Source organism: Bufo gargarizans, chromosome 8 (assembly GCF_014858855.1).
Source record: "Bufo gargarizans isolate SCDJY-AF-19 chromosome 8, ASM1485885v1, whole genome shotgun sequence".
NCBI lineage: Eukaryota > Metazoa > Chordata > Amphibia > Anura > Bufonidae > Bufo > Bufo gargarizans.
The window spans coordinates 199,533,364-199,553,921 of NC_058087.1; the positions used below are offsets into that span (position 1 = coordinate 199,533,364).

The 20,558-nt window shown below is 47.2% G+C and overlaps 1 protein-coding gene across 3 annotated transcripts in view; it reads left to right on the top strand.

Moving 5' to 3' along the window:
- The first annotated feature begins 474 nt into the window (after positions 1-474).
- The window catches only part of LOC122944422, an 81,020-nt gene continuing 60,936 nt past the window's right edge, over positions 475-20,558 (top strand). For all 3 annotated transcript variants that reach the window (XM_044302658.1, XM_044302659.1, XM_044302660.1), the window contains exons 1-5: positions 475-682; positions 937-962; positions 2,798-3,077; positions 6,161-6,388; positions 17,804-17,923. In XM_044302658.1, coding sequence (XP_044158593.1) covers positions 481-682; positions 937-962; positions 2,798-3,077; positions 6,161-6,388; positions 17,804-17,923 — 856 coding nt within the window. In that variant the 5' untranslated portion in view covers positions 475-480. The remainder of the gene's footprint in view (positions 683-936; positions 963-2,797; positions 3,078-6,160; positions 6,389-17,803; positions 17,924-20,558) is intronic.

The following is a 20,558-nucleotide window of genomic DNA, read 5'->3' on the forward strand; positions in this document are numbered from 1 at the left end:
CAAGGCGCCACCAATGAAAGTTAACGTTTAATACAAATACAGGTGCCGGTGGCAGAATCACAGGAGCTGCGATCAGCGTCAGTTAACCCCTCAGGTGCCGCACCTGCCTCCAGTATCTGTATTAACGAGTTAGTTATCTTCATTGGTGGCGCAGTGACCACAGCCCCTCCCCCTTCTCCGCCCCTCTCTCCTCTCATTGGCAGAGAGTCCTTCTTGCCTGCGCTGCTGAGGGAACATGGCACACCCTGACAGCAGCGCGCTCCATGTTCTCTGATACTAGGCTGCACAGTAGCGATTAATGTCAAATACGATACGATACCTGGACAAAAGTATCGATTGAGTATCGATATTTCGATACCCGAAACAACCCTAGACTAGGCTCCCCTGATATAAGGAAGTCTTGCTCTGGTGGATAATGATGGGGGTAGTTGTCCTCAGTATTTTCTCATAATCTAATGTGAATGTTCAGGAGCGGAGAACATGATAAAGGTGATTATTGATTCGGAAGAAGCGGAATCCCAGGAACGGAACCATTCTGAATGGGGACAATCCCCCCCGTGTCCCCAGGTGACTCTGACGGAGGCCGAGCTGGATGCGATCAGTCCATCCGACGATGTGTCTATAGGGAGGAGAATGGCCGACAAAGTGAAGCAGATGAGGAAAATCCTACAAGTGGACGCAGGTGAGTGAGGAATACAATCTCAAGACAATATCATTGGTATGAGGATGTTGGGGGCAGTAGTGGTGTAGGTGGGCTTCTGCTTTGCAGGTCATCTTGGCCGGTGTGGGATGTAGACCCCATCTGGGACCAGTGATAGACTGGGGCTTATCATCTATTACATCCTGACCCCTGCTGTGCCGGCGGCGGTCGGAGTATTATATGATATTACCGCTTGTCGTGTCTGGTACTAATCGCCTTTCTTTCCCTCTTTACAGATAATTCACTTTTACATCGTCTCTGGGTAAGGAAAACACAGAGGATCTAATGGCCGAAGTAATCTGCATGTGTGATTAGTGCTGAGCGGATCGAAGTCAATCAAATTGACTTTGATCCGACTTTCTGACGCTTCGTGGTAACAAATCAATTTTTCCTGAAATGGTGGCAAAAAAAGAAATAAAAACATACTGGCCTCATCCATTTGCACTCGAAGATTCTGAAATCTCGCGCACGCCGCCGTGTGATGTCACCACATTATCACGATGGCCGGGGAGCGGTGACTTCACCAGTAATGTCAGTCACCACCTCATCAGCACGTGACAGAATTTGCGAGTTTTCTTCAAGATGGCTGCGATGGCCTCTCCCCGAGCAAAAGGATGCGATGAGTATGTTTTTATTTCTTTTTTGCCACCATTTCAGGAAAAATTGATTTGTTCCAGCGGGATGCAATATGGCGGCAGGCCTTCTAAATGCTTCTCTCATTCCTAACTGGCCTTGGCTTCAATATGGTTTGCTGAGGAGGGCGTCTTTTGCCCGTTTTCCCTCTACTCCATTAATGAATCTCTTGGTACAGGATAATGCAAGGAGCGGGTGCTCTGCGAGCTGCTCCCCGGGGCTCCTGCAGCAGGAGGGGAACGCTCCCCTCACTGCACCATGGCTTGTCTCTCTGGACACTACAGCTTCCTGAAACCCCTCTCTTGGTGGAAAACAGGACTGGCCCACTTCTGCCCAAAGGGGGGATAAGAATGGTATGGTAAGTTCCATTCTCTCTGCCAGGTACACTGCCACCCGCTGGTGAACCAGGCACAGTGCATGAACAGTTTTTGCACATAAGCCAATGACTCTTTGCTGATGGTGGTAGCACAGTTGGTGCTGCAAACCAATACAATGGTGGCAAACAGGCTAGCAATAGGCATGTAGGAGTGGTAGTGTCCCTCTGGGCCGCTACACTTCACATGACCGGATTACTTTAAGTTATTACGATGTAACAATCAGCAACATTTCCTGGGATCTGTACGATGATAATTACAATCACCTGCACGTTTCGTGTCCTGATATTGTATATTATTTCTAGGAATTTATGGGGGTTGTCAGCACTGGAATCAGTGTAAAAAATACTCTAGGACTTCATCTCCCTCATGTCCTGGTCTCTAGGCACTGGTCTGAAACACTGTAACAAAACACCTGCGCTGGGAATTGAAAAACTGAAAAAATAAAGTAAAATTAGAAAAATGCAATAAACATATTTTAATGGTCAAATAAACACCATAACCTTGTACATAACATAGAGATGGTCGGTCTCCCTGTAACCAGAAAAACCTGCGCAACAAAGAGATGGCTATCGGTAAAAAATAAGGATAAATAGCTCTTTTTTCCACATTTCACTCATGGTAAAAACTAAAAGAAAATATGAAAAAAATTTTTTACCTGGAGCAAGAGAAAAATCTGGAAGAAATTAGCAAAAAAAAAAATATATGAAAATAAGAATTTTAGAATTGGGATTTTATGCAGCTTTCTTCCCCTGTGATGATGTTCACATTTGTCATTTTTGTCTTTCCTTGCTATTCATGACACAACAATAATATATTCATTATTTTGACAGAAATGAAATTGAAAATCAAAAATTAAATTTAAAACTATTTATGATTATTGGGGTGAGTGAAATTACCTGGGATATAAGGGGGTTAATTGCCCGGATGCATCTGGAGGTGGTGATGAGTATCTGCTCAGCTCCTCCTGCTCTATCATCTCCAGACTGCAGCTGCAGCACCAGGTTAATGAGACAGTCCCGGCTGTCGGTCTTCTTCAGGGTTTTCTGGTCTCTGATGCTCTTCTGCACCTTGTGTATCTTTACTTCAGTTTCAGGATAGTAAACCTGTTATCGGGATCTTCTCCAGAGAAGCAGAGAGTCAGTATTCCTGGCTGATGAGCGCCCTCGGGTCACACCCTCACAGGGGTCGTATTGCTGAGGTCCGGCCCTGCTGCATCAGTAATAATGGCTTACAGCAGTTTTATCAGGATTTATCTCTCTGCAAATTCGGGATCCTGTATCACAGCAAGAACAGAGGGAGAATCAATGTGACCGATGTGGTGGACGCCCTGTATGATGAGGAGCTGAAGGATCTCTCCTCTAGACATGGTAAGAGATGGAGGATTGTGTGCTCGAGAATGATAGCCCTAAGTATGATGAGATGTATGGTTAGTAATATGTCCAGTGTGATGGTGGTGACCGGTGGTGGTGACCGGTGGGGTGAGATGTATGGTTATTGATATGTCCAGTGTGATGGTGGTGACTGTTGAGATGTGTGTATGGTTAGTAATATGTCCAATGTGATGGTGATGACCGGTGGGGTGAGATGTGTGGTTATTGATATGTCCAATGTGATGGTGGTGACCGGTGGGGTGAGATGTGTGGTTAGCAATATGTCCAGTGTGATGGTGGTGACCGGTGGGGTGAGATGTGTGGTTAGTAATATGTCCAGTGTGATGGTGGTGACCGGTGGGGTGAGATGTGTGGTTATTGATATGTCCAGTGTGATGGTGGTGACCGGTGGGGTGAGATGTGTGGTTATTGATATGTCCAATGTGATGGTGGTGACCGGTGGGGTGAGATGTATGGTTATTGATATGTCCAGTGTGATGGTGGTCACCGGTGGGGTGAGATGTGTGGTTAGCAATATGTCCAGTGTGATGGTGGTGACCGGTGGGGTGAGATGTGTGGTTAGTAATATGTCCACTGTGATGGTGGTGACCGGTGGGGTGAGATGTGTGGTTATTGATATGTCCAGTGTGATGGTGGTGACCGGTGGGGTGAGATGTATGGTTAGTAGTATGTCCAGTGTGATGGTGGTGACCGGTAGGGTGAGATGTGTGGTTAGTAATATGTCCAGTGTGATGGTGGTGACCGGTGGGGTGAGATGTATGGTTATTGATATGTCCAGTGTGATGGTGGTGACCGGTGTGGTGAGATGTGTGGTTATTAATATGTCCAGTGTGATGGTGGTGACCAGTGTGGTGAGATGTGTGGTTATTGATATGTCCAGTGTGATTGAGGTGACCGGTGGGGTGAGATGTATGGTTAGTAATATGTCCAGTGTGATGGTGGTGACCAGTGGGGTGAGATGTATGGTTAGTAATATGTCCAGTGTGATGGTGGTGACCGGTGGGGTGAGATGTGTGGTTAGTAATGTGTCCAGTGTGATGGTGGTGACCAGTGGGGTGAGATGTGTGGTTAGTAATATGTCCAGTGTGATGGTGGTGACCGGTGGGGTGAGATGTATGGTTAGTAGTATGTCCAGTGTGATGGTGGTGACCAGTGGGGTGAGATGTAAGGTTAGTAATATGTCCAGTGTGATGGTGGTGACCGGTGGGGTGAGATGTATGGTTATTGATATGTCCAGTGTGATGGTGGTGACCGGTGGGGTGAGATGTATGGTTATTGATATGTCCAGTGTGATGGTAGTGACCAGTGTGGTGAGATGTGTGGTTATTGATATGTCCAGTGTGATGGTGGTGACCGGTGGGGTGAGATGTGTGGTTATTGATATGTCCAGTGTGATTGAGGTGACCGGTGGGATATGATGTATGGTTAGTAGTATGTCCAGTGTGATGGTGGTGACCGGTGGGGTGAGATGTATGGTTAGTAATATGTCCAGTGTGATGGTGGTGACCGGTGGGGTGAGATGTGTGGTTAGTAATATGTCCAGTGTGATGGTGGTGACCGGTGGGGTGAGATGTATGGTTATTGATATGTCCAGTGTGATTGAGGTGACCGGTGGGGTGAGATGTATGGTTAGTAGTATGTCCAGTGTGATGGTGGTGACCGGTGGGGTGAGATGTATGGTTATTGATATGTCCAGTGTGATGGTGGTGACCGGTGGGGTGAGATGTGTGGTTATTGATATGTCCAGTGTGATGGTGGTGACCGGTGGGGTGAGATGTATGGTTAGTAGTATGTCCAGTGTGATGGTGGTGACCGGTGGGGTGAGATGTATGGTTATTGATATGTCCAGTGTGATGGTGGTGACCAGTGTGGTGAGATGTGTGGTTATTGATATTTCCAGTGTGATGGTGGTGACCGGTGGGGTGAGATTTGTGGTTATTGATATGTCCAGTGTGATTGAGGTGACCGGTGGGATATGATGTATGGTTAGTAATATGTCCAGTGTGATGTTGGTGACCGGTGGGGTGAGATGTGTGGTTAGTAATATGTCCAGTGTGATGGTGGTGACCAGTGGGGTGAGATGTGTGGTTATTGATATGTCCAGTGTGATGGTGGTGACCGGTGGGGTGAGATGTGTGGTTAGTAATATGTCCAGTGTGATGGTGGTGACCGGTGGGGTGAGATGTATGGTTATTGATATGTCCAGTGTGATGGTGGTGACCGGTGGGGTGAGATGTGTGGTTATTGATATGTCCGGTGTGATGGTGGTGACCGGTGGGGTGAGATGTGTGGTTAGTAATATGTCCAGTGTGATGGTGGTGACCGGTGGGGTGAGATGTGTGGTTATTGATATGTCCAGTGTGATGGTGGTGACCAGTGGGGTGAGATGTGTGGTTATTGATATGTCCAGTGTGATGGTGGTGACCGGTGGGGTGAGATGTGTGGTTATTGATATATCCAGTGTGATGGTGGTGACCGGTGGGGTGAGATGTATGGTTATTGATATGTCCAGTGTGATGGTGGTGACCGAAGAGATGTGTGGTTATTGATATGTCCAGTGTGATGGTGGTGACCGGTGGGATGAGATGTATGGTTATTGATATGTCCAGTGTGATGGTGGTGACCGGTGGGGTGAGATGTATGGTTATTGATATGTCCAGTGTGATGGTGGTGACCGGTGGGGTGAGATGTATGGTTATTGAAATGTCCAGTGTGATGGTGGTGACCGGTGGGATGAGATGTATGGTTATTGATATGTCCAGTGTGATGGTGGTGACCGGTGGGGTGAGATGTATGGTTATTGAAATGTCCAGTGTGATGGTGGTGACCGGTGGGGTGAGATGTATGGTTATTGATATGTCCAGTGTGATGGTGGTGACCGGTGGGGTGAGATGTATGGTTATTGATATGTCCAGTGTGATGGTGGTGACCAGTGGGGTGAGATGTATGGTTATTGATATGTCCAATGTGATGGTGGTGACCGGTGGGATGAGATGTGTGGTTATTGATATGTCCAGTGTGATGGTGGTGACCGGTTCTCTGTAATGTTCTCTGCACAGGGAAGAGTAACGTCATTGTGGTCATAGATGATCTGGAGGACAGCAGTGATCAAGAGAAACGCAGGATTCTAAGTCATCAGCCGAGTATTGGGACAATGGCCGCAGGTCTATTCCTGATCAGTCTCGAGGAGAAGAAATCAAACTATCAGAGATATCTCATGGTGACCAAAGAACAAGCGGAGAAGAAACTGCAGAACCTGACAGAAGTGATAAGAAAGATGAAATCTGGTAATATCATCGTCTGTTCTAGAGCTCACCATGTATGGAGCGCACACCGTGGTCATACCTGTGGGGTTACACAGGACGGCAGAGTCATTCCTGTGACACAGTGACATTATTTTTAAGACTGAAACCAGACGCCGTCCGTCCAGTTCAGCCGGTTATCCTGGAATGCTGATCTGGAGGAAGGCAGGAACCTCCATAAGATTAGACAATGACAGTTTGTTAGTGTTTCTTCAGTTTAGTCATAAATCAGATGAGGTGGTCGTTTAGGAGAGAGCGGGGCCGGAGACCGAGTCTGACAGATGTGCTAGTGATTGGCCTTCTGCAGCCCGCTCTGTGGTGCGTATACTGTACACGCCGGCTGCAGGATCCAAATTCACTTTATCCATGCAAACTCAGAAAACCCCTTTAATCTGTCGCCACACATATCCCTATCATTAAAGAGGTTGGTCTGTGAAGGTTCTCATTTATCCAGGTCATGGTATATATCTGTAAAGAATAAATCAAGGCAACTGGACGTACTGTAGATTTCTTGAAAACGTTTCACTCGTTCTTCCAACGAGCTTTCTCAATTCTGAGTGATTGTACAAAAATTCTGGGAATAAATATGTAACTGAATCCACATCTGGTAATTATACCCAGCATTGGGTCAAAGGTGTTGATACCATTACCCTAATTGGAGTCAGTAGGTGATAATGACCTCCCAGAAAAAGGTGTCAAGACAGCATTGTATGTGGCAGACAATAGATGTCTAACCCCCCCACCTCTATTCAAGCTTGGCTTCCATATTTTTACGTAGATGGCCTCCTTCACGCCTCGTTTGTACCAATCGGCCTCCTTATCCAAAACACGTACTTGACTGTCTTCAAAGGTGTGACCTGTTCCTTTTAGATGTAAGTACACGGCTGAATCTTGACCAGAGGTTTTGGCTCTTCTATGCTGAGCCATACGCTGATGTAGTACGCGTATGGCTCAGCATAGAAGAGCCAAAACCTCTGGTCAAGATTCAGCCATGTACTTACATCTAAAAGGAACAGGTCACACCTTTGAAGACAGTCAAGTACGTGTTTTGGATAAGGAGGCCGATTGGTACAAACGAGGCGTGAAGGAGGCCATCTACGTAAAAATATGGAAGCCAAGCTTGAATAGAGGTGGGGGGGTTAGACATCTATTGTCTGCCACATACAATGCTGTCTTGATATATCAACACCTTTGACCCAATGCTGGGTATAATTACCAGATGTGGATTCAGTTACATATTTATTCCCAGAATTTTTGTACAATCACTCAGAATTGAGAAAGCTCGTTGGAAGAACGAGTGAAACGTTTTCAAGAAATCTACAGTACGTCCAGTTGCCTTGATTTATTCTTTACAGATATATTAAAGGGGTTGGCGACTTTCTGGCGACTTGTGACCGCTGTGCTTGTAAGATGACTGGATGGCACTTACTTATATAGCCTGAGTTATTATTGGGTGCAGTTTGCTATATTTCATACGTAATGCCCCCTTGTTAGGGAAATATTCTGTGCTGTCCACAGGGGGCGCAGTCCATAAGATGGCCGCTGATGGAGGGTCATGTGACCAGACACATCACTCAGCCTTCTCCAGTCAGATGGAGTGCAGGCGGCAGGTGCCGTGTATCTGAGGGGAGGAGATGTCACATGGCGGTGGTCAGCCTGGTCACATCACCCTCCATCAGCAGCCATTTCATTCACAACATCTCTGTGTGGACAACAAAAAACACCATAAACTGGCGCAGAATTTCAACACAGTTTATATTAGTGAGTGCTGTGCAGTCATCTCACAAACACATCGGTCAACAGCAACCACAAAGTGGCCAAACCCATTAAGCTTCACAATAGCTAAAGTGAGGACCCAGCAATGCACCAGGACACTGTTTGTGTGACGGTTTATTACTATTTTATACACTTTTACAAACTGCATGGCACAAATGGTTAATAATAGGGATGAGCGAACTCGAACTGTATAGTTCGGGTTCGTACCGAATTTTGGGGTGTCCGTGACACGGACCCGAACCCGGACATTTTCGTAAAAGTCCGGGTTCGGGTTCGGTGTTCGTCGCTTTCTTGGCGCTTTTGTGACGCTTTCTTGGCGCTTTTTGAAAGGCTGCAAAGCAGCCAATCAACAAGCGTCATACTACTTGCCCCAAGAGGCCATCACAGCAATGCCTACTATTGGCATGGCTGTGATTGGCCAGAGCACCATGTGACCCAGCCTCTATTTAAGCTGGAGTCACATAGCGCCGCCCGTCACTCTGCTCTGATTAGCGTAGGGAGAGGTTGCGGCTGCGACGTTAGGGCGAGATTAGGCAGATTAACTCCTCCAAAGGACTTGATTAACTGATCGATCTGCAGCTGTGGATCATTGAGCTGCTGATCCTCAATTGCTCACTGTTTTTAGGCTGCACAGACCGTTTGTCAGTCTCATTTTTCTGGGGTGATCGGCGGCCATTTTGTGTCTTGTGGTGCGCCAGCACAAGCTGCGACCAAGTGCATTTAACCCTCAATGGTGTGGTTGTTTTTTGGCTAAAGCCTACATCAGGGTGAAGCTGTCACACCAAGTGCATTTAACCAGCAATAGTCTGTTCATTTTTTGGCCATATACAAAATCAGGGGCAAGCTGCGCCTGTCACCAAGTGCATTTAACCCTCAATGGTGTGGTTGTTTTTTGGCTAAAGCCTACATCAGGGTGAAGCTGTCACACCAAGTGCATTTAACCAGCAATAGTCTGTTCATTTTTTGGCCATATCCCAGTCTAATTCTGTCACTAAATCCATACCGGTCACCCAGCGCCTAAATACTAGGCCTCAAATTTATATCCAGCTAAATCTGTCCCTAGTGCTGTAGCTGGGCGAGTTATTTAGTGTCCGTTCAAGCACATTTCTTGTTCTGGGTTGAAATACAATTCCCAATTTAGCAATTTCATAATTTAGTGGTTTCTGCTATATCAGAGCTATTTGAAATCTATCCCTAAAAGGGTATATAATATTCAAGGTGCACATTGGGTCATTCAGAATAACTTCACACACACCCGCTTCTGTGCATTTCCAAGTCTAATTCTGTCACTAAACCCATACCTGTCACCCAGCGCCTAAATACTAGGCCTCAAATTTAAATCCCTCTAAATCTCTCGTTACCGCTGTCCTGTTGTTGCTGGGCAAGATATTTAGTGTCCGTCAAAGCACATTTTTTGTTCTGGGTTGAAGTACAATTCCCAATTTAGCAATTTCATAATTTAGTGGTTTCTGCTATATCAGAGCTATTTGAAATCTATCCCAAAAAGGGTATATAATATTCAAGGTGCACATAGGGTCATTCAGAATAACTTCACACACACGCTTCTGTGCATTTCCAAGTCTAATTCTGTCACTAAATCCATACCGGTCACCCAGCGCCTAAATACTAGGCCTCAAATTTATATCCCGCTGAATTTGAATACAATACATTGGGCCAAATAATATATTTGTTGTTGTGGTGAACCATAACAATGAGAAAAACATCTAGTAAGGGACGCGGACGTGGACATGGTCGTGGTGGTGTTAGTGGACCCTCTGGTGCTGGGAGAGGACGTGGCCGTTCTGCCACATCCACACGTCCTAGTGTACCAACTACCTCAGGTCCCAGTAGCCGCCAGAATTTACAGCGATATATGGTGGGGCCCAATGCCGTTCTAAGGATGGTAAGGCCTGAGCAGGTACAGGCATTAGTCAATTGGGTGGCCGACAGTGGATCCAGCACGTTCACATTATCTCCCACCCAGTCTTCTGCAGAAAGCGCACAGATGGCGCCTGAAAACCAACCCCATCAGTCTGTCACATCACCCCCATGCATACCAGGGAAACTGTCTCAGCCTCAAGTTATGCAGCAGTCTCTTATGCTGTTTGAAGACTCCGCTGGCAGGGTTTCCCAAGGGCATCCACCTAGCCCTTCCCCAGCGGTGAAAGACATAGAATGCACTGACGCACAACCACTTATGTTTCCTGATGATGAGGACATGGGAATACCACCTCAGCATGTCTCTGATGATGACGAAACACAGGTGCCAACTGCTGCGTCTTTCTGCAGTGTGCAGACTGAACAGGAGGTCAGGGATCAAGACTGGGTGGAAGACGATGCAGGGGACGATGAGGTCCTAGACCCCACATGGAATGAAGGTCGTGCCACTGACTTTCACAGTTCGGAGGAAGAGGCAGTGGTGAGACCGAGCCAACAGCGTAGCAAAAGAGGGAGCAGTGGGCAAAAGCAGAACACCCGCCGCCAAGAGACTCCGCCTGCTACTGACCGCCGCCATCTGGGACCGAGCACCCCAAAGGCAGCTTCAAGGAGTTCCCTGGCATGGCACTTCTTCAAACAATGTGCTGACGACAAGACCCGAGTGGTTTGCACGCTGTGCCATCAGAGCCTGAAGCGAGGCATTAACGTTCTGAACCTGAGCACAACCTGCATGACCAGGCACCTGCATGCAAAGCATGAACTGCAGTGGAGTAAACACCTTAAAACCAAGGAAGTCACTCAGGCTCCCCCTGCTACCTCTTCTGCTGCTGCCGCCTCGGCCTATTCTGCTGCTGCCGCCTCGGCCTCTTCCTCCGCCTCTGGAGGAACGTTGGCACCTGCCGCCCAGCAAACAGGGGATGTACCACCAACACCACCACCACCACCTCCGTCACCAAGCGTCTCAACCATGTCACACGCCAGCGTTCAGCTCTCCATCTCACAAACATTTGATAGAAAGCGTAAATTCCCACCTAGCCACCCTCGATCCCTGGCCCTGAATGCCAGCATTTCTAAACTACTGGCCTATGAAATGCTGTCATTTAGGCTGGTGGACACAGACAGCTTCAAACAGCTCATGTCGCTTGCTGTCCCACAGTATGTTGTTCCCAGCCGGCACTACTTCTCCAAGAGAGCCGTGCCTTCCCTGCACAACCAAGTATCCGATAAAATCAAGTGTGCACTGCGCAACGCCATCTGTAGCAAGGTCCACCTAACCACAGATACGTGGACCAGTAAGCACGGCCAGGGACGCTATATCTCCCTAACTGCACACTGGGTAAATGTAGTGGCAGCTGGGCCCCAGGCGGAGAGCTGTTTGGCGCACGTCCTGCCGCCGCCAAGGATCGCAGGGCAACATTCTTTGCCTCCTGTTGCCACCTCCTCCTTCTCGGCTTCCTCCTCCTCTTCTTCCACCTGCTCATCCAGTCAGCCACACACCTTCACCACCAACTTCAACACAGCCCGGGGTAAACGTCAGCAGGCCATTCTGAAACTCATATGTTTGGGGGACAGGCCCCACACCGCACAGGAGTTGTGGCGGGGTATTGAACAACAGACCGACGAGTGGTTGCTGCCGGTGAGCCTCAAGCCCGGCCTGGTGGTGTGTGATAATGGGCGAAATCTCGTTGCAGCTCTGGGACTAGCCAATTTGACGCACATCCCTTGCTTGGCGCATGTGCTGAATTTGGTGGTGCAGAAGTTCATTCACAACTACCCCGACATGTCAGAGCTGCTGCATAAAGTGCGGGCCGTCTGTTCGCGCTTCCGGCGTTCACATCCTGCCGCTGCTCGCCTGTCTGCGCTACAGCGTAACTTCGGCCTTCCCGCTCACCGCCTCATATGCGACGTGCCCACCAGGTGGAACTCCACCTTGCACATGCTGGACAGACTGTGCGAGCAGCAGCAGGCCATAGTGGAGTTTCAGCTGCAGCACGCACGGGTCAGTCGCACTACAGAACAGCACCACTTCACCACCAATGACTGGGCCTCCATGCGAGACCTGTGTGCCCTGTTGCGCTGTTTCGAGTACTCCACCAACATGGCCAGTGGCGATGACACCGTTATCAGCGTTACAATACCACTTCTATGTCTCCTTGAGAAAACACTTAGGGCGATGATGGAAGAGGAGGTGGCCCAGGAGGAGGAGGAGGAGGATGAGGAAGAGGGGTCATTTTTAGCACTTTCAGGCCAGTCTCTTCGAAGTGACTCAGAGGGAGGTTTTTGGCAACAGCAGAGGCCAGGTACAAATGTGGCCAGCCAGGGCCCACTACTGGAGGACGAGGAGGACGAGGATGAGGAGGAGGTGGAGGAGGATGAGGATGAAGCATGGTCACAGCGGGGTGGCACCCAACGCAGCTCGGGTCCATCACTGGTGCGTGGCTGGGGGGAAAGGCAGGACGATGACGATACGCCTCCCACAGAGGACAGCTTGTCCTTACCCCTGGGCAGCCTGGCACACATGAGCGACTACATGCTGCAGTGCCTGCGCAACGACAGCAGAGTTGCCCACATTTTAACCTGTGTGGACTACTGGGTTGCCACCCTGCTGGATCCACGCTACAAAGACAATGTGCCCACCTTACTTCCTGCACTGGAGCGTGATAGGAAGATGCGCGAGTACAAGCGCACGTTGGTAGACGCGCTACTGAGAGCATTCCCAAATGTCACAGGGGAACAAGTGGAAGCCCAAGGCCAAGGCAGAGGAGGAGCAAGAGGTCGCCAAGGCAGCTGTGTCACGGCCAGCTCCTCTGAGGGCAGGGTTAGCATGGCAGAGATGTGGAAAACTTTTGTCAACACGCCACAGCTAACTGCACCACCACCTGATACGCAACGTGTTAGCAGGAGGCAACATTTCACTAACATGGTGGAACAGTACGTGTGCACACCCCTCCACGTACTGACTGATGGTTCGGCCCCATTCAACTTCTGGGTCTCTAAATTGTCCACGTGGCCAGAGCTAGCCTTTTATGCCTTGGAGGTGCTGGCCTGCCCGGCAGCCAGCGTTTTGTCTGAACGTGTATTCAGCACGGCAGGGGGCGTCATTACAGACAAACGCAGCCGCCTGTCTACAGCCAATGTGGACAAGCTGACGTTCATAAAAATGAACCAGGCATGGATCCCACAGGACCTGTCCGTCCCTTGTCCAGATTAGACATTAACTACCTCCCCATAACCATATATTATTGGACTCCAGGGCACTTCCTCATTCAATCCTATTTTTATTTTCATTTTACCATTATATTGCGAGGCTACCCAAAGTTGAATGAACCTCTCCTCTGCCTGTGTGCTAGGCCTAAATATATGCCAATGGACTGTTGCAGTGGTGGGTGACGTGAAGCCTCATTCTCTGCTATGACATGCAGACTAATTCTCTGCTGACATGAAGACAGATTCTCTGTTACGGGACCTCCCTCCTCTGCCTGGGTGCTGGGCCTAAATATATGCCAATGGACTGTTGCAGTGGTGGCTGACGTGAAGCCTGATTCTCTGCTATGACATGCAGACTAATTCTCTGCTGACATGAAGACAGATTCTCTGTTACGGGACCTCCCTCCTCTGCCTGGGTGCTGGGCCTAAATATATGCCAATGGACTGTTGCAGTGGTGGCTGACGTGAAGCCTCATTCTCTGCTATGACATGCAGACTGATTCTCTGCTGACATGAAGACAGATTCTCTGTTACGGGACCTCTCTCCTCTGCCTGTGTGTGTGCTGGGCCTAAATATATGCCAATGGACTGTTGCAGTGGTGGCTGACGTGAAGCCTGATTCTCTGCTATGACATGCAGACTAATTCTCTGCTGACATGAAGACAGATTCTCTGTTACGGGACCTCTCTCCTCTGCCTGTGTGTGTGCTGGGCCTAAATATATGCCAATGGACTGTTGCAGTGGTGGCTGACGTGAAGCCTCATTCTCTGCTATGACATGCAGACTAATTCTCTGCTGACATGAAGACAGATTCTCTGTTACGGGACCTCCCTCCTCTGCCTGGGTGCTGGGCCTAAATATATGCCAATGGACTGTTGCAGTGGTGGCTGACGTGAAGCCTCATTCTCTGCTATGACATGCAGACTGATTCTCTGCTGACATGAAGCCAGATTCTCTGTTACGGGACCTCTCTCCTCTGCCTGTGTGTGTGCTGGGCCTAAATATATGCCAATGGACTGTTGCAGTGGTGGCTGACGTGAAGCCTCATTCTCTGCTATGACATGCAGACTAATTCTCTGCTGACATGAAGACAGATTCTCTGTTACGGGACCTCCCTCCTCTGCCTGGGTGCTGGGCCTAAATATATGCCAATGGACTGTTGCAGTGGTGGCTGACGTGAAGCCTCATTCTCTGCTATGACATGCAGACTGATTCTCTGCTGTCATGAAGCCAGATTGTCTGTTACGGGACCTCTCTGCTCTGCCTGTGTGCTAGGCCTAAATATATGCCAATGGACTGTTGCAGTGGTGGCTGACGTGAAGCCTCATTCTCTGCTATGACATGCAGACTGATTCTCTGCTGACATGAAGCCAGATTGTCTGTTACGGGACCTCTCTCCTCTGCCTGTGTGCTAGGCCTAAATATATGCCAATGGACTGTTGCAGTGGTGGCTGACGTGAAGCCTCATTCTCTGCTATGACATGCAGACTAATTCTCTGCTGACATGAAGCCAGATTGTCTGTTACGGGACCTCTCTCCTCTGCCTGGGTGCTGGGCCTAAATTTATGACAATGGACTGTTGCAGTGGTGGCTGACGTGAAGCCTGATTCTCTGCTATGACATGCAGACTGATTCTCTGCTGACATGAAGCCAGATCCTCTGTTACGGGACCTCTCTCCTCTGCCTGTGTGTGTGCTGGGCCTAAATATATGCCAATGGACTGTTGCAGTGGTGGCTGACGTGAAGCCTCATTCTCTGCTATGACATGCAGACTGATTCTCTGCTGACATGAAGCCAGATTGTCTGTTACGGGACCTCTCTCCTCTGCCTGTGTGTGTGCTGGGCCTAAATATATGCCAATGGACTGTTGCAGTGGTGGCTGACGTGAAGCCTCATTCTCTGCTATGACATGCAGACTGATTCTCTGCTGACATGAAGCCAGATTGTCTGTTACGGGACCTCTCTCCTCTGCCTGGGTGCTGGGTAGTGTTGAGCGCGAATATTCGAAAAGCAAATTTTTTTCGCGAATATCGCAACTTCGCGATTTCGCGAATATTTCGAATATAGTGCTATATATTCGTAAAAACGAATATTCGTTTTTTGTTTTTTTCCCCCCCCCCCACAAAATTACAGTACACATATAATTGATTGTTTCCCAAAGGTCCAACAGCTCAGATCTTACTCACATTGCCTAGAAAGTGATTGAGGCGCGAATCTTCGTAAGGCGATTTTATTAGCGCACATGCGAATATCGGCACGTCCCAGAACAGAGGCAAAGGGCTTTGCATTCATACATTAGTGAATTGAGTTGCGAATCTTCGTAAGGCGATTTTATTAGCGCACATGCGAATATCGGCACGTCCCAGAACAGAGGCAAAGGGCTTTGCATTCATACATTAGTGAATTGAGTTGCGAATCTTCGTAAGGCGATTTTATTAGCGCACATGCGAATATCTACACTTGTCCCAGAACAGAGGCAAAGGGCTTTGCATTCATACATTAGTAATTGAATTGAGCTGCGAATCTTCGTAAGGCGATTTTATTAACGCAAATGCAAATATCTACACTTGTCCCCAGAACAGAGAGGCAAAGGCCTGTGCATTCATATAGTATAGCACCATATTCGCGAATACGTAGAACTTCGTAAAATTCGATTTACGAATATTCGTATTTTTTATTTTACTTTCCACCTTACAGATTACATTGATCTGTACTCTGTCAACTACTGTCATCACCCCCCACTGTATCTCGATTGATTCCCAAAAGTCTTACATTCCCTAGAAAGTGATTGAGGTGCGAATCTTCGTAAGGCGATTTTATTAGCGCACATGCGAATATCTACACTTGTCCCAGAACAGAGGCAAAGGGCATTGCATTCATACATTAGTGATTGAATTGAGTTGCGAATCTTCGTAAGGCGATTTCATTAGCGCACATGTGAATTTTGCATAGCATATGTATTATGCGATGCGAAAATTCGAATTATCGCATATGCGAAATAATAACGAATTTGAATAATGGCGAATATTTTACGAATATTCTTTCGAATATTCACAAAATTTCGCGAATTCGAATATGGGACATGCCGCTCAACACTAGTGCTGGGCCTAAATTTATGACAATGGACTGTTGCAGTGGTGGGTGACGTGAAGCCTCATTCTCTGCTATGACATGCAGACTGATTCTCTGCTGACATGAAGACAGATTCTCTGTTACGGGACCTCCCTCCTCTGCCTGGGTGCTGGGCCTAAATATATGCCAATGGACTGTTACAGTGGTGGCTGACGTGAAGCCTCATTCTCTGCTATGACATGCAGACTGATTCTCTGCTGACATGAAGCCAGATTCTCTGTTACGGGACCTCTCTCCTCTGCCTGTGTGTGTGCTGGGCCTAAATATATGCCAATGGACTGTTGCAGTGGTGGCTGACGTGAAGCCTCATTCTCTGCTATGACATGCAGACTAATTCTCTGCTGACATGAAGACAGATTCTCTGTTACGGGACCTCCCTCCTCTGCCTGGGTGCTGGGCCTAAATATATGCCAATGGACTGTTGCAGTGGTGGCTGACGTGAAGCCTCATTCTCTGCTATGACATGCAGACTAATTCTCTGCTGACATGAAGACAGATTCTCTGTTACGGGACCTCTCTCCTCTGCCTGGGTGCCGGGGCCTAAATATCTGAGAATGGACTGTTCCAGTGGTGGGTGACGGGAAGCCAGATTCTCTGCTATGGAACCTCTCTCCAATTGATTTTGGTTAATTTTTATTTATTTAATTTTTATTTTAATTCATTTCCCTATCCACATTTGTTTGCAGGGGATTTACCTACATGTTGCTGCCTTTTGCAGCCCTCTAGCTCTTTCCTGGGCTGTTTTACAGCCTTTTTAGTGCCGAAAAGTTCGGGTCCCCATTGACTTCAATGGGGTTCGGGTTCGGGACGAAGTTCGGATCGGGTTCGGATCCCGAACCCGAACATTTCCGGGATGTTCGGCCGAACTTCTCGAACCCGAACATCCAGGTGTTCGCTCAACTCTAGTTAATAAATATGTCACAAAGCAGAAATGGTGTAAACTGCACGGAAGAAAAGTCCCATTTTGCTGTAAATCCTCCTGAGGAGACGCTGTTTCCTTTCCTTTCTGCAGAGATCGGTCGGGTCACATATTCCCCTAATATCTTATCCTTTCTCCTGGTGTCTCCCTTCACTTTCCGACACCTTTCTCTTATTTTGTGATGCTGAGCACTGCTTGACCTCTCCACAAATGTCAGCATTAGGCTCTTGTCCATAGCCTGCCCGCATATTCCTGATCTCTTCCTGCAGTCACACCCATCAATTATCATTATAATCAACAGAAATGAAGAAAATCCCGATAATTGCCCAGTGCAGACAATCACTCACATTGTAGCAATAAACTACTTGTGTATTACAAATATATGAATGTTAATAAACACAATGTAAATCTTTTATCATTTAAATTAGGTGAAAAGGCAGAAAGATTGATGCCTTCACCTGGAGCAAGAGAAAAATCTGGAAGAAATGAGCAAAACAAATCAGAAAGCAGAGAAGATATGATCCAGACAAAATCAGGCGCCCAGCAGGGTAAGATCACCCCTTTTTATAACCTGCAAGATTTTCAGAATGTTTATACTTTTTCCAAACAGTTGTCCTCTCATCTGCATACCTAATCTCAGAGGGTACCGCGATGGGCACGAACAATAGGCCAGTATTTGATCCTTTAATACAGGGGTGCACAACGTTTCCTGGTTGGGGGCCACATTGCCAGACTGAACCAATAACGAGGGCCGAAATTAAAATTTAAAGGTGTAATAACAACTGAAATATTGCACTTATGGCACATTTAACACACATTATATACCAATAATGTCTAGTTACACTTCCAGGACTCCCATCTAATGGGAGAAATACATGAAAAATACATGTAAGCAGCCACAAGACATAGGCATACATGTCTGTTACCAGATGGTTGGGGGCCGCACAGAATGGTATCAAGGGCCGCATGTGGCCCCCGGGCCGCAGGTTGTGCACCCCTGCTTTAATACATCTGGTTATGGATTAGCTGTGATAATCTTCCGGGAAGTCTCCATTATCTTACTATTCCTTAGAGATCAGTCCGGTCACATCCCCCGATTTATCTCTAAATGATGGTCAATAGAATTTATATTTTCTTTTATATGTGGATCATGTGTTTTCTATTTTCCATTAAGTATATTGTAAAGAGAATCAGAATATTGGGTTAAGGTGGATCCACATGGCCTGATGTTTGGGCCGATTATTGGGAACAAATGTTTCTATGAACGCTCAGTCTTGATATAATTTGCCCATCTGAAGGTGCCACAGATCACCTCATGAACGAGCAAAAGCTTGCTGCTTTTCCAAGGCTGCTAGTTCAAGTGCTGATCTACAAGTGCATTGGAGATATTCAGGAGATACTCGGGAGGTAATCTGGAGGTGGAGGCAATCTAAACAAGTAAGATTTGTTTGTTTAAAATCTTTCCCCTCTTTACAATGGCAGACCTGGTTCTGTGAGGAATTGTTGTGCTTTTATTTCAGGTTCCACTCTTCAGAGGTTTGGATACTGTAGACAGCTCTCCATAATGCAGCAGGAAATTACCTTTTTGAAATATGAGATTTGTAAATTAACCATTAAACAAACTCAGGCTGAGAACATTGCAATGCCACTGCCACAGAAATGGAAGATGGGTTACTGTAGGTTCTGGTAGACTGAGTGTTGTGGATAGAAGACATGTCCCACAGTCTGTGGCTCTCCATAATTCATTTGCAGCACTTTCAGAGTGCAAGAGCAACATGGAGGATGGCTCAAGCACAGTGGGTGAGAAACAATCATCTCCCATGCCTAAAGTATGCAAGACTGCAGCCAAAGACAAAAAGGAGAAGGTGAGGATTGATAGTAAGCAGCTGTTGGTGGGCGATTCCATCATAAGAGGTGTGAAGTTTGAGTAGAATGGTGTTGTGAGATGTCTCCCTGGTGCTACCGCTAGCAGGGATAGACGACGGATCCTTAATATTGTTAGGCAAGCAAAGCAGGAAAGGGAAGTGGATGTTATTGTCCACCTTGGGACAAACGATCTGGCTTGCAATGAGGTTTCAAAGGTGAAAGAAGCTTTTCACACACTTGGAAAGGATATACGGGAGGTTGCATCAACTGTTTCATTCTCTGCAGTTTTGCCTGTGCATAACCTTCAGCATGACAGGAAGATGCGCATTAAGGAATTCAATGTATGGCTTGGTGAATGGTGTCTGAACCAAGGGTTTGGCTTTGGGTCTTATGTTAGCTCTTGTTGGAATGAAAAAGAACTGTACAAGAAAGATGGTTTGCATCCTTCTCTCAAGGGAACGAATGTCCTCAGTGAACAGTTCCAAGTATTTGCTAAGGAGCATTCAAACTAGGAAAGGGGGGCAAAAGAGTGATAATCCAGCAGTCCAACTGCCCCCCGGAACAATGGCAGAAGATGCCAGTAGCACAAAGGTTAAGAAATGACAAGCTCGGAATCTTGTCTACAAATGCTCGCAGTTTAGGGAATAAGATCAATGAACTTGAGGCTATAATGGCATCTGAGAATGTAGTGGCTGTTACTGAGACGTGATTCAAGGGGAGTAATGACTGGGATATATCAATACCAGGGTTCTATCTATACAGGAAAGACAGAGAAGGCAAGAAGGGGGAAGGGGTGGCCCTGTATGTGAAAGATAGCATAAAATCTAATTTGATACAAGTTAGCGAGAACAATTTAGAGTCAGTTTGGGTTACCTTGCAGCTTGATAATCATAAGGTAACTCGTGTAGGTGTGATATATAGACCACCTAGCCAAGTCAAAGAATTAGATGATCTACTAGTTCAGGGAATAGCTAAAATGACATTGAAGGGGGAAGTTATCATTATGGGAGACTTCAATCTTCCAGATGTAAACTGGAAAACCAAAATAGCTAGTTCTGCCAGGAGTACAGATATTCTAAATTCCCTACTGGGATTATCTCTACAGCAAGTAGTGGAGGAGCCAACCCGGAAGGAGGCCATTTTAAATTTAGTATTCACAAATGGGAATTTGGTATATGATATTACTGTAGGGGAAAGCTTGGGATCTAGTGATCACCAGTCAGTGTGGTTTACTATAAGTACAGTGACAGAGTCACGCCACACAAAAACAAAAGTTTTAGATTTTAGAAAAACAGACTTTTCTAAAATTAGATTAGT